Raw genomic sequence first — 13,680 nt, 5'->3', positions numbered from 1 at the left:
GACATTTGCAACTGAACTGACTGTCAAGCAGTTCAACTGAAGAAATAAATGGTTCAACTTCGTGGTGGTGTGGTAACCATTACATGTTGTACAACTGCAAAATAAATAAAAATTATTTTGGCGCATAATTTAAAAAAAAAATAGTTTTTGACACCAAATTTACGCCAATATAAAATTGAAAAAATCAAATTGTTCGAAATATTTAATTTAAAAACAATGTATGTCTTAAATAAAATGATAAATTTATAATTATGAATAATTTTATCTATAAATATGTCAGTATATATTAAAAAAAATTAAATTATTCATATAAATATCTTACAAATTTATAGGTTGGTGGTAATTAGAAGTAGCACAAAAGCATTTGTCATGTAGCAGACCTCATCCGCAACACATACTCAATACTTCATAAGACAATACTCCTTTAGTATCTTCATTTAAATATCTGTATTGTACCAAATTTCATGAAATAAATGTATGTTAAATTTACTTCAATTTATTAAAACGCCTTATACATATAAGATTTTATTTTTCTAATATCTGACTTATTTTTTGTTATTTTATCAAGCACAAGATGATACATGGCAGTTCTTATTACTTTCTTCAATTAGATTCAATTAATCGTGTATTAATTTTAATGAACTGCAGCATTCAAAGCCTCTGCTACTTCAACAGCAATTGCAGCCTCTGCTTTGGCCTAAAAATGAAACAATAGATTGAATATTAACGAAGCAGATTATATTAAGCATATTTATTACTTACTTGATCTCCACTAGCTTGTGCGAGCTGGCTTTGGGATGTGGTAAGTAATTCCCTGATGGATGATGGGTCTAAGTCTTCAACTGGATGAGCTTCTTCTGCTAAAACCTGAGAAGAATAATAAAATATGTATGTTTTTATGTATATTGCATTATTACACAGTTGATCTTGGTTCTGATTTGTGTACCTGAACAGTAGAGTCTTCATTAATTGTTACGGTACCACTTGAAACAAATATTTTCTTTGTGTTACCATCTTTTTCGTAAACAGTTACAACACCAGGTTTGAGAACAGCTAAAAATAATATTGTTTTAAATTATTAACTGAACTAAAGTAGTAAATGAGACTGACTGAGTGAGATAATAAATTACATGAAAAAAAAAATCAACTAAAAAATAAGCTCAGCAAAATATATTACTATGTGTGTTAAAGATGTTTGGATTGGAATTACTATGTAGAGAAAGAATATAACTTGTCCAAACCAAAACAATTATTGTGAATATGTGAACAAAAACTTCACATGTTTATTGGATTTAATTATACTGAAATAATCTTTAACAAAGATAAAAATTTAATTTACCCAAGGTAGGTACGTGTTTAGCTAAGATACCAAAAGCACCACTGAAAGATGGAACATCCACCTGCTTTACATCTACTGAGTCATAGAATACCTACAATTACAAATTTATTCATTATCACATAAAGATAAATATTTCAATTTTCCATCAATGAAGTTTACCTTATTGGCAGCAGCAAATGTCAAAGATAATTCATCAGAATAATTTCTTCTTTGGAATGCAGTTAATACATTCTTGTTAGCTGCCAAAAGTCTCAAGGTACGTCCTGCGAGTGCCATTGCTATATCTTAAAAAAAGTAATTAATATAAATGTTAAATTTTAGGGTTATTTTAGGTTACGTAAGATAGTGATATAATAAATAATAAATGAAGTTAAATGTATTAATATATAAATTTGAATAAATAATTAGAAATTTCATTTAGAATAATTAATTTAAAAAATACTTACAGTGATTTACTATATGAATTTAAATAAATCCAGCTATAACACAATTTCCAAAGAAGCAGATGTCAGTGTCAGTGTATCTTAATCTCGGAGTGTCAGTCTCAACTTCAACTGTCAAATACTAAAATGTCAAATGCAAGGTTGCAACAGAGAAAAATCAAAATACAGTATGCCAAATATAAAAAACACAGTAGCGCACTCAGCACATTATTATTATTTTTAATTAAATCTTTTGAAAAGCAGTTTTAGCATTATACACAATATATAATTACTAAACGATAATAAGCACTAGTCATATTATCATATATAATGGTAAATGAGTATATTTATTTAAATCTTCATTATGTTTAGTCATTAATCATGATAAACTTAAAATAAGACTGGTTAACAAAAGGACCTAGATAAAAACAATTTATATCATAACATGTTTTATTTATAATAGAATTCATCATTGGCACAAATGATACTTTTACATATAATAATATTACTGTAAGCTTCCCAATTTGATATAAAATTTTTGTTGTTTAATAATTAGTTCAAACAAAGGTATAAATGACTGGGAGAAGATATTTATTATTAAACATATTGAATTACATATATAAAAATTTCGCAATTTAAAGTAAAACTTTAATAACAATATTAATAAAAAATATTTTCTAAGAATCTAAAATATGAAAATATTAACAAATATTATGATATATAAAACATATAAGTCTTCACCACACATTGGTATATACATTCACAGAAAGCACATTTAATATTTGATCAATACCAAAAATATGGATTTAAAAGATATTTTTTGCTTGTTTTGTGCATGCGCGGCTTATGATCGTTTATTTTGTAATAAAGACATCAAAAGCCAATCTATGATGATCTAAAAGAAACACTAGTCAAAAAACATTCTATAAGATCAATATCTATACACTCTTATGTAAATTCGAGCCTCTTGTTCTATTTATCATCAAATGAAAACATATATTTTTGCGAATATGAATTTTTAACTGATTTCATAGAATATATTGCACTAAAATTATTAATTAAATTTAAGTAAACAATGCAACTGTAAGATTATGCGGATCATCGCATGCCGAATTCTTAGTCTACATTAATCTTGGAAATGCAATAAAGGAATCAGACAGCGACCATACGTATATAAATTTATCTTTTTATTTATACAAGTGAATAAAATGCCAATTAGATGATTTTGCGACATCAATATTAAAATTGCAAACGAAACTTTGAAGTTATCCCAGGTTCGCGAGTTAAAGAACCGCTTCTACGAGGCGGCGATTGCTTGAGCGTGCCGGAACGCGAAGACGAGGGCGGCAGTGACGAAGCAGAGTGATCGCTTATAGTAGAACCAGAATCCCGAGGAGTCTTGCATCTATAAGGTTCAGTTTGTCCACCATTGCCGCCTACACAAAACCTTTGCAGCCCCCGGCGCAAACGAGGAGTTTCCTGAGGAGGAGGAGTGGTAGATGCATCAGGCAGACGTCCATACAAACATCGTCTGGGGGGTGATGCAAGCGAGCGCTGCTGCCTGTGTTCTGTTTGGTTATTTTGCTCTTTGTCCCCGAATCTTCCGTACTCTCCTGTCCGCCTCGGTGGTGTTTGTTGCTGCTGCCTGGTTATTCTAGGCGGACGCGGCAAAGAACTGGGCGGCAAACTGCCAGACCTCGAACGATCACAATTCTCTATCGAATTTTCAGAGCTGGTCTCATCTGCGGTCATCCGTTGTTGTTGCGAACTCCTCCCTTGTTTTTCAAGTAGCATTATCTCTTCTGGCCTTTCACTGTCGTACCTCGCTGCCTCATAAGCGGCTATCAGCGTCGTAGACCCGTACCGCCCCGAATCTGAAACCGAGCCAGTAGTTCTCACGACAGGTAATAATGGTTTGGATATTTTTCCCTTTCTCGGCGTAGTGCTTGAATTAGAGAATCCTGGAAAACAGCAAAGGCCCCGCTGAAATGAAAGAAACAAAGCCCTTTTGTTCTTTGTGCGATGTGTACTTTAAAACGCGCAAGCTATGTTGTTTAACGCACTTGGTGAAAAAAAATCACAAAGGACCGTGCTTCAAATCATTTTATTAAACACACAGAGAAGTAAAAATATTTCTAATTCTACAAAAAAGGTTACTAAAACCAAAAGTGATTGATTATTCAGAATATTTAGAAATGTGAAGCAAAAAAACAAGTTCTTATATTAATGAAAAAATCCAAATATTGTATTTTATTTATTAATACATATTTGGATAATAAAGCATTTATGTAATAAATCAACCAGTTTCATTTTATTATATTTATATAAAAGAATTTAATCAATTTAGTAAAATTAAAACAGATCAATTAGGCACTCAAATTTATGTTTAGGGTTTATTTTGGATTAGATTGTTTTCACACATTTATATTAATATAGGATACTTAAGAACATATTTAAGCAAAAAGCAACAATCTTAAAAAAAAACATTTTTTATTCAACAATGAATGCACATGCCATTTAGAAATAACATTCTCAATTTCAATTATGTCATTTATTGACTGTAATATATAATACAAACAAAAATGTATTAAAAACATAAACAAAAGCAAATCAAGTAAAAAATGATTTAATACAAATTTAGTATTGAAACAATCAGGCATAAATAATAAAATATGTGATTAAATAAAATTAACAACTTTATATAAATATAAAGCAAAATATTATATATTTCGACTGTTTGGTTTCTAGTTTATTTTTCATAATGGCGGTAAATAGTACATATATCTATCACAAATAATTTAATAAACCCAAAAAAAATATTAACTTATATACATAAAATATTTACAATTTACTTTCACGCATCTGCAATTATATTTCTAAATAGTAAATTATAATTGCGCCAATCAAAATTTTTGTATTATATTTGTGATAAATAAAAAAAAAATCACATAAAGTAATATATAGAGGACATAATTCATTGTACTAAAGCCATATTTCCCACGATTACATTATAAAAATATAGCACAAATTATTGATTATTAAAACTAAATTTTATAACATATTATACTATATTTATTTTTTATAGAACTAACCAAAATCTTTATATTATAGCTTACAAAAATATAACTCTGTTTTGAAAGGCATAATACTCAACACTAGAATTATTTAAATTTTCTGTTATCATGAGCATTATGCTCTTTCGTATTCAAATCACTGAGATTAGTATTTGTGTCACATCATAAAACATCAAGAACTATCAAAGTTCTTAAATAGGAGCTTTGAAAAATTATTCTATGTATATGCATATATAAATGAATATGTACATAAATATATATTAATGCAAAAAATATACAAATGAAATCTATTGACGTCATCAAAAGCAACTGTTATGGAGTATGTAGCAACAGTTTACAGCAAAAACTTTCAGCATTGGGAGTTCAAATAAATATACACTAATATAACACAAAGTCATGTTTTAGCCTTTTTAACATAATTCAAAATTAAGAAAGTTCAATACCAATTATGCAGAAAAATTATTTGCTGCCTCAATACAAATGCATTAATACAAAAGTAAAAATTTATGAGTTAATAGATTAAATAAACTAAAAAATATAACCAAACTGATGTCAAACCCATTCACAATTTGTGTTTTTTATTAATCAATCAATATCAATAAAAAGTTTCAGAATTTTCACGCATGCTATTTCCTACCTTGCTTAGTAGTTGATTATCTAATTCTTTAAGCTGATCATCTAGACTTCTTCTAGATGCATCATATGTTGAATATCCACCCAGATTTGCGTGATGATAGGGTGATGGCACTCTGTATGAGTCTGATGAATATGAATTTGTAGAACCATAATTTGAAGAATGTGTTGTCAAAACACTGGATACTGCAATAAAAACAGAATGTTAATTAAATGAAAAAAAAGTAAACCCTATTATTATTGTTCTGTTCAACATTTACCAATTTCGTCGTTATGTAAACTAGCGTGCGGAGTATGGTGAGGTGATAAGTAGTTGGCCTTATCTTGTTCATAGGAAGTCATATGCTGTACTAAATTTGGTCCGGCTTGCACGTGTTTTTGCAATACTCGTATCATTGCATCTCTTTCAGCTAACTTTGATTCTAAATCTTTTGTCCTGAACATAAAAATGTAAATAAATATATAATCATATATATTATTAACACAAAAAATACCAATGAAGTGTTAGTAAACCTTTGTAAATGATTTGTTAATGATTTCTATGTTTGCCAATTTTACATATTGTTTAAAAATACTGACCTGGTTTCCAAATCATGCACCCTTTTCTGAGCTGCATGTACTTGATCCATTTGTTTTATATTTTCACTTCTTGCCTCTGCAATAATTTTTTCAGTTTCTTGGGATGTTTTTTCTAAAGCTGCTATTTTAGCATCCCTGCATAGGTCAATAATAATTAGATAATTGTTCCAAATAAATAATAATATGATCTTTAAAAATGCCATCTCTAAAACTGAATGAATATTTTTCAAAGTGTAGTGTATAGAAAACTCACTTAGGTATACTTGCAGCATCAATAGCACTTTGCCTCAAAGCACTCTCTTCCAAATAACGCTGTTCCCATTTTGAACACTCAGCTTCCAACCTAAAACATAAATTAATTCATTTTAACACATTTATAACACTATTTAGACATTGTGTAATTCAATAACGATCTATCAAATACTACTATATCTATACCTCATAATTTTCTCATCACGTTCCCTTATTTGTCGTTTTAATTCATGTTCTCCTGCTGCCGTAGCACCATCTTTACGTAGTTCACTTTCTAACTGCGATCTAAGTTTTCGTTCAGTCTGCTCTCTTCTATCGCTTGCTAACTGAAGGCTTGATAATGCCCTTTGCAATTGGGCAACTCTATCAACATACATCTGTTTCTTCCTGCATTCTTCTTCTAGTCTTACAACATTGCCTTGCGCATTTGTCAATGCTGTATCTAAGATATCAATGTGGGTTCTTTGTTCCTGCAAAGTGGCACGTTGGGCAGCTAACTCAATTTCTTGCCGCTCTTTGGCAGCAACCAATTCTTTATCTGGAATAAAACAAATTTAGAACATCCATTAGCAAAACCTGAAAGTACTTTTAAAAATTAGTTGTAAGTAGAATTTTCCTGAAGGCAAATTGCATGTTCATTGTGTGAACTTAATCAACAAGATTTGAGATTCAGCTATTTGGGTAAAATGTTCAACTGTTATTTCGAAAATAAAACTTTCGCTTTCAACCAATAGCATTTCCAATTGATGTCTTCTAAACATACTTATAATATATTTAGTTTATGAAATTTAATTAATTTGTTTAACACATTTTATTTATTCCAATTTGGGTTCTAAAAACGTGTTTTTAACTTCCCGTAGGGTAAGTTATTGTAATGGGCCGAAAATCGGAACTGAAAGTTTTTACATTTCTCGACGTTTTGAAGGTTTCTGAACATTTTGGCATACTTCAGAAAAAATGGATGAGTGTGTGTGTGTATGTATGTATGGATACAAATTTTCGCCCACGTTTTCGGGCGCACGGATCAACCGATTTGAATGGTTTAAAAAACATTCAATTCCTATTGATAAGGAGATGTCCTGATTAGTTTTTGGCAAAGGCAGGTCCAGCAGTTACGGAGATAAGGAGCAAGGAGTGCAGAAAATAGAAATCGAGTTTTTGAGAGAACGGAGCATCCGATTTGAATGACCTAAAAAACATTCAATTAGTAAAGATTGGGAGAAGGGGTTATTAGTTTTTTGCAAAGGCAGGCCCAGCCATTTCGGAGATACAGAGCTACATGTACAAAAAAAGGCAGTTTTTGAGAGAACTAAGCGTCCGATTCAATTGATTCAAAGAACTTTCTGCTTGTCTTAACATAATAATTGATTTTGGAAAAAAAAATTGTTTCATTTTTTTTTGTTTTTTAATTTTTTGTATATCGAAAATAATTCAGATTTTATTTTTAATTCTGACTATAGTTCTAATATACTTTAAACAAATAATTTCAACTCTGCAATTCAGTTTATATAATTCTTATAAATATTAGACAATGTTACAAGATTTATAATAATCTATTTGAAAACATTCAATATTTCTCGAACATTTCGTTACGGTACGGGAAGTTCCAGCAATTTGCCTTAAGGCACGATGCCACCCACCCCACTAGTTTTTTTTTAATTTAGAACTTATTATACATACGCTCGCCATAGATTCTAACTAGAATCGCTTAAGCCCCGCGCAATTCTAAACTTGGATCAATTTTTGCGTAGGCCTATAACAATTCACTATGTTATTTTAGACTAAGAAATCTGCAACACACGCAACCAACGCTGATCCTGATCGAGTTACATTGAATGGCTTTTAAATTTTTGAAATCATTCCAGCTGTTTTTCAGCAAAGTCGACGAAATATCGAAAATCAATTCACACACACTCACATACTCTTTTTCCAAATTTAGTCTTATTTGATTCAGAATGACTTGTAACGCCGAGGTACATAAAATTAGCATATCAGATTTCGCAATAACAAACTTCTCCTTCAGGGAGTTATAATCAGTAAAACTTACTTTGTGTAATCAATTGAGCTATAAGAACTTCCCGTTGATTTATTTCATTTCTCAATGGTTGCGTTTGCATTGAAGAAGCTCCAGAATCACTTGGTGTTAAAAGTTGAGCAGTCAAAAGTTCCACCTAAAAACATAATTTAACTGTCTCATAAAGGAGAAAATATAAAGTAAGTAAGCAACATTGTAAGTGCAAGTGTAGAAGATAAGTGTAGTTTAGTTTATAATACCGATAATTGTAAAATTAGAGTATAAATTCAAGTAAATTATGTAAATAGCTTGTAACAAAACTTGTAAACAGAAGGCTACTTAAATTTATATTAAAAAAAGTGCAGGATAAAAATAATTTCTTAACAATATCTTACAATAGTGTCCTTCCATATAGTGAAAGTCCTGTATGCTTATTAGAAATATCATAATTAATTTCATATAATTCTATAAATGTATCTACAACATTATTAAATATTTAAAATAATTGATACATGTTATTTACTTGATCTCTTAATGCTCGATTTAATTCATTGAGCCTCCTGCAATCTCCTTGCAATCTTGTCCTTGCTGCTCTTTCAAGTCGTTCTCTCCTCTCACACGACTGAACTAATTCTTCATGAGCTTGATGAATATTCAGCACTTCTTGCTCAAGCTTTAAAATAACATGCATATTTAGAATGTTTGATAATAATAAATATGGGCTGTTTACAATAACATTGAAATATTTATGATTTGTTTATAACTATTAAATATTCTGATACAATAAATATCACAATCATGAGTCATTTGAGAACCAGTTGGAAGTATTAGGTAGAAAGTGAGAGAAGTAACAAGTTATAATTCAAGCTTGCAATTTGCTTTTAATTTTATTAATATAAATATATATTTATTAATATATTAATTGATTAATTAACTTCGCAAAGCTTATGTTTTCGCAAGAAAATCCGATGTTTACTCGACGTTTCAAGTGGTTCTGAATCGATAGTGTGTTTTAGTGTTTGTGTATGTGAGCCGATTTTTGATCTTTTGTCTACGGTTACTCAAAAACGGCTGAACCGATTTTAAAAATTTAAGAGCCATTCGATGGAATTCGGTAAGGACTAGCATCGATTAGTTTTGCGCGACGATCGGCCACGGCATTTCTTTGTAATTAGCAGAGAAGTATAAAATTTTTCGTCCACGTTTTTGCCCACAGTCTTGAATCGATTTTAAAAATTCAAAAAATATATGATAATTTGATGTTCCATTTGATTTGATGATCCAATAAACACTTTTGAACGCAAAATGACATTTTTTTTAACTTATTTTATTTTTATTAACCGCTGGACCTGCCTTCCCAAAAATTTAATCAGTTCTTCATCTTGTCAATACAAGTAAAATGTTTTTCGAATTATTAAAATCGGACGCTGCGTTCTCTTAAAAACTAAGTTACCATTTTAGGCACTTTTTGTCCCGTATCTTTGGAACGGCTAGACCTGCCTTCGCCAAAAACTAATCAGCACGTCTCCTTATCAATACGAATCGAATGTTTTTTTTTTTAATTATTCAAATCGGTTGATCGGTATTCCCGAAATCGTCGACGATAATTTGTATCCGCACACACACACACATATATAAACACACATGCACACACACATACATCATTTTTTTCTAATTGTAAGGTATGTCAAAATGTTCAAAAACTTTTGAAACGTAAAGATTTATAAAAAAAATTTTAGATAATTATAAAAGATTTTAGATTACTATAAAGTTTGGAAATTTACTGTGCGTTTAAGCGATTCTAATCAGAATCTATGTAAGAAATATATGCACATTCTGTGTTTCATAGGTATTACTGATCACAGTTGACATCTATACTTATTTAAAATACATTTTTAGAACCCAAAATGAATAAAATAAAATGTAGTAAATAAAATAATAATTTAATTTGTACTATTACAGATATTATAAGCAAAGGCATCAATTGGAAATTGCATTGATTAACTTTTAGTAAAACCGAGATCTTTATTTTTGAAATAAATAGTTTAACACTTTACCTAAATAATTGAATCTCATTTCTAATTGAGTTGATTATATTTACATATCAGTAAATTAAAGCAACTTGCCTTAGGCCAAAATGCTACTTACATAGTAGTTTAAAAATAATTTACTAATTGAATTATATATTACCTTTTGACTTTTAGCCACCTTTTGATAGCAAGATGTTAATTCTGCTTTTAATTGTGAGTTCTCATTAAGTAGTGCTTCAATAGCTTCAATGTCGCATTCTTCCACCTCACAACCTTTTGTTTTTGGCCTACTTTCCAGACTAAGTCAATATTTACAAATAAATATTTACATATGAAATTTGATAATAAAAAGTATTAGAATGTGTATTTACTTGTTATCAAAATCATTTTTGTCTTCCAATTTTGATAATTCAGGCTGTGATCTTGATAAAGAAACTTTTTCAAGAATATTTGTTGACTTGAATTTAGAATTTGTAGGTGATTCTTCCCTCCATCGTGGATATTCTGGTGGACGCATTGAATCTCCATATTCCGAGGTAAGTGTTTTTTCCATACCAAAACCACTGTCCATTCTACAATAGAAAATTTGACTTATGAATTTAAAAAAAAATAGCATGATTTAATACTGAAAGTGTGAATAGTTATATTCAGTGTATGATTAGACTAAAATATTTTCATACCGAACTCGTTCATCCATAAGATCATTTCTATCACCACAATCTGTAAATTGGTCATCAGATAGTTTTCTAGATCGGAGACTATCACTGTTTTCAGAAACACCACTGTCACGTGTATGGCTATTTGACCGAGAGTTAGTAGTTGGGGTTTTCACTTCTTTTGCCAAATGCTTCAAAACATGAGATTGATTTAAATAGTCATCTGGGATATCAGTAATTTCCTATGGTAGAATTACAAAAATTATATAGTTATAATAAAGATCAAAACGAAATTGATCATTTATACATACTTGCATGCCTTGTTCATCATAACCCCTTGTTTCAAAACTATGTCTATTTGGCATGGTCGGATGTTCACTATTATGAGAATATACTATTTTTGAGTTATTAATTTTATTATAAGGCGGTGCTTCTGCATTGTGATGATTTGGCAGTCTAAATTTAAAAAAAGTGGATTAATTAATTAATTTGTTATGTAATATTTACTGAATATCAGTATTATACAAAAGATGTGAAAATTCACTCTAAGCATTTCACTCAAAGTCAATATTGTTTTTTAAAAAAAATTAGTACATATCTATAAATCATTTATACCTTGTATTCCAGCCTTCATCCTGATTGTGAATAATCAAAGTATTATATGAAGAAGCTGATACATCAACAGAACTACGATTTGAACCAACACTTTCTTTTAACGAATTCCTATTAGATATGGAATCATTTTTCAAACTATTCCTATTAGAGCACACTATTTCTGATATAGAATTCCTGTTTTCTATTGAATTCCTGTTTTGCAAATCTTTTCTATTCAATGAATTTGTTTGTTCTTTGGTATTTCTCGAATTCTGATTATTGTCAATGATTCTTGGCATTGTAGTCTCTTTTATTTTCGATATATTTGAATCATGTTTTATTCGTACTGGTAAATTACTTTCCATTTTTCTACTCATATCAAATGGTCTCGGTATGTTGGATTCCAATTTTCTTTGTACATTTTGATTTGGTGATTTCAATCGATTAATCACTGGGCTTTGAGTGGGACTTGGCGATGGGTTTTGCAAGGTCTCTTGACCTTGTGGTTCAACACGTGCAGTGTGACGGATAACATATCGCTCTTCATGTGATAAATTCTCATTGGATGTGGACACATCAGTCTCACTTCCAGATAAGCTTTGTGGAAAACCACCTGGAGTAAAAGAAATGATAGAAATTTGAGTATAAAATAAATAAACATATTTAAAATTTTAGTATATATAAAAAGTTTAACAATGCCTTAATTTAATATAGATAATAGAAAAAATACCTAATGACTTTGAAGTTATAAAAATATTTAATTTTTTTTTTAATTTACCTTGAGCTTTTGTTGTCCTCTGTGCATTTTGTTGTGTATTCATAAACCTGCCAGGTTGTTTAATGGACCCCATGATTTCTAAATTATTTTCTCGTGACACTAATTTTGATAAGTTCACTTTATGGCAAATATAAATAGTCAAAATTAATATCAATAAAAAAATAATAAAACCCAATATATTTGGATTATTCATACATATTCATGCTCCTAGTCCATTATGAAAACATCTGTAATTACAAATAAGAAATACTGATTTAATGGATGTTTTATATCGCATTCCATCTTCATTTGGTAACATAAACATTCCTGAGTTCATTGGTGTGAAAGTGAAACAAATAGGCATACACATGAGAAACAAAATGGGCTATTTTTAATACACAATTATAATTATTAATTAAGATGATCGATAACAAAACACAACATATTTTGCACAACTAAACTTAATAGGAACAATTTAATCTATGTTATAATAAAAATAAAGTTGCTTTAGGTCTGATTTTTTCTTTACATGCCTTTCATAAACACAGTATGTTAAGTGTTAGGGTGAATTATAATTCATCCAAATTATGTCAGCAAATACTTTATTCTTATTATAATCGAATAGTAATCATACAAATCGAAACTTACAATGGGTGGGAACACAATTTATTAATTAATCGACCACAAATCGTTTTCATCTGCCCATTGGAAATAGTTGTAATACTTAAATACCTCACTGGCGTCGCTGCAGTCGCGTTCCTTCAGAGTACTATTCAAATAGTAAGGGAGCTATCCGAGACAATCTGAGCTATCATATAAATTATCATAACAAAGTTTTTTTTAAATAGTAAATATATTTGTTAAGTTATATGCTTACATTGATAAGTATTTTTAGTATTATTACTGCTATTTTGCTCGCACACATAACACGCGACCCATTCAAATTTTTTTATAGAGCTGTATCAATAATTTCGTAAAAAGTATATAGATAAATTATGCTTTTACAATAAAATGTACAAATATTAGTGATAAAAAAATCGAAAATAAAAAGTTTTATATATATTTTTACGTTTCAACATTTTCTGAACCTTATTTTTTATCACTATTATTATATTACTTATATTTTTATTTGGAATACCTCAGAAAAAATAGATGTATGTGTGTGTGTGTTCGGATACAAATTTTTGTCGACGATTTCGTTAACACGGATCAACCGATTTGAATATTTTAAAGAGCATTCGCCTAGGCCCTTGTCGCCCTAGATCCCATCTGATCAGGCGATCTTTTTAGTAGGCAAAATTTTACATCATATTTTCTATACAATTCTTAC

At 29.7% G+C, this 13,680-nt stretch overlaps 2 protein-coding genes across 2 annotated transcripts; both read right to left on the bottom strand.

Moving 5' to 3' along the window:
* Nucleotides 1-514: 514 nt before the first annotated feature.
* LOC113363383 (ATP synthase subunit delta, mitochondrial-like) lies at nt 515-1,863 on the bottom strand. Its single transcript, XM_026605881.1, has 6 exons — nt 1,786-1,863; nt 1,499-1,623; nt 1,340-1,430; nt 947-1,053; nt 763-867; nt 515-697 (listed from the first exon to the last, which is right to left on the bottom strand). Exons 2-6 carry the CDS (start codon nt 1,613-1,615, stop codon nt 635-637), a joined length of 483 nt encoding a protein of 160 aa, XP_026461666.1. The 5' UTR covers nt 1,616-1,623; nt 1,786-1,863; the 3' UTR covers nt 515-634.
* Nucleotides 1,864-3,000: 1,137 nt separating this feature from the next.
* LOC113385003 (myosin-14-like) lies at nt 3,001-13,070 on the bottom strand. Its single transcript, XM_026622803.1, has 15 exons — nt 12,999-13,070; nt 12,372-12,598; nt 11,615-12,206; nt 11,311-11,455; nt 11,024-11,241; nt 10,715-10,915; nt 10,504-10,642; nt 8,837-8,986; nt 8,347-8,470; nt 6,486-6,837; nt 6,301-6,390; nt 6,048-6,182; nt 5,729-5,904; nt 5,473-5,654; nt 3,001-3,744 (listed from the first exon to the last, which is right to left on the bottom strand). Exons 2-15 carry the CDS (start codon nt 12,562-12,564, stop codon nt 3,001-3,003), a joined length of 3,441 nt encoding a protein of 1,146 aa, XP_026478588.1. The 5' UTR covers nt 12,565-12,598; nt 12,999-13,070.
* Nucleotides 13,071-13,680: the final 610 nt, after the last annotated feature.

This window comes from Ctenocephalides felis, unplaced genomic scaffold (genome assembly GCF_003426905.1).
Source record: "Ctenocephalides felis isolate EL2017-DRISC unplaced genomic scaffold, ASM342690v1 CF-g0.4_SCAFFOLD_00845, whole genome shotgun sequence".
NCBI lineage: Eukaryota > Metazoa > Arthropoda > Insecta > Siphonaptera > Pulicidae > Ctenocephalides > Ctenocephalides felis.
Note: the sequence above shows the minus strand (reverse complement) of the source record. Positions and strands in the feature narration are given on the sequence as shown.

What these genes read in the sequence shown, in the direction of transcription:
- LOC113385003 (XM_026622803.1), bottom strand. Translation starts at nt 12,564, where the DNA reads ATGAATAATCCAAATATATTGGGTTTTATTATTTTTTTATTGATATTA. An exon ending in AAAAATGATTTTGATAACAA is followed by an intron (nt 10,643 to 10,714) that starts GTAAATACACAT and finishes ATATTGACTTAG; the next exon opens with TCTGGAAAGTAGGCCAAAAA. An exon ending in AGCTCAATTGATTACACAAA is followed by an intron (nt 6,838 to 8,346) that starts GTAAGTTTTACT and finishes GTTTTATTCCAG; the next exon opens with ATAAAGAATTGGTTGCTGCC.
- LOC113363383 (XM_026605881.1), bottom strand. Translation starts at nt 1,615, where the DNA reads ATGGCACTCGCAGGACGTACCTTGAGACTTTTGGCAGCTAACAAGAAT. An exon ending in ATGAAGACTCTACTGTTCAG is followed by an intron (nt 868 to 946) that starts GTACACAAATCA and finishes TATTCTTCTCAG; the next exon opens with GTTTTAGCAGAAGAAGCTCA. An exon ending in CACAAGCTAGTGGAGATCAA is followed by an intron (nt 698 to 762) that starts GTAAGTAATAAA and finishes TTTCATTTTTAG; the next exon opens with GCCAAAGCAGAGGCTGCAAT.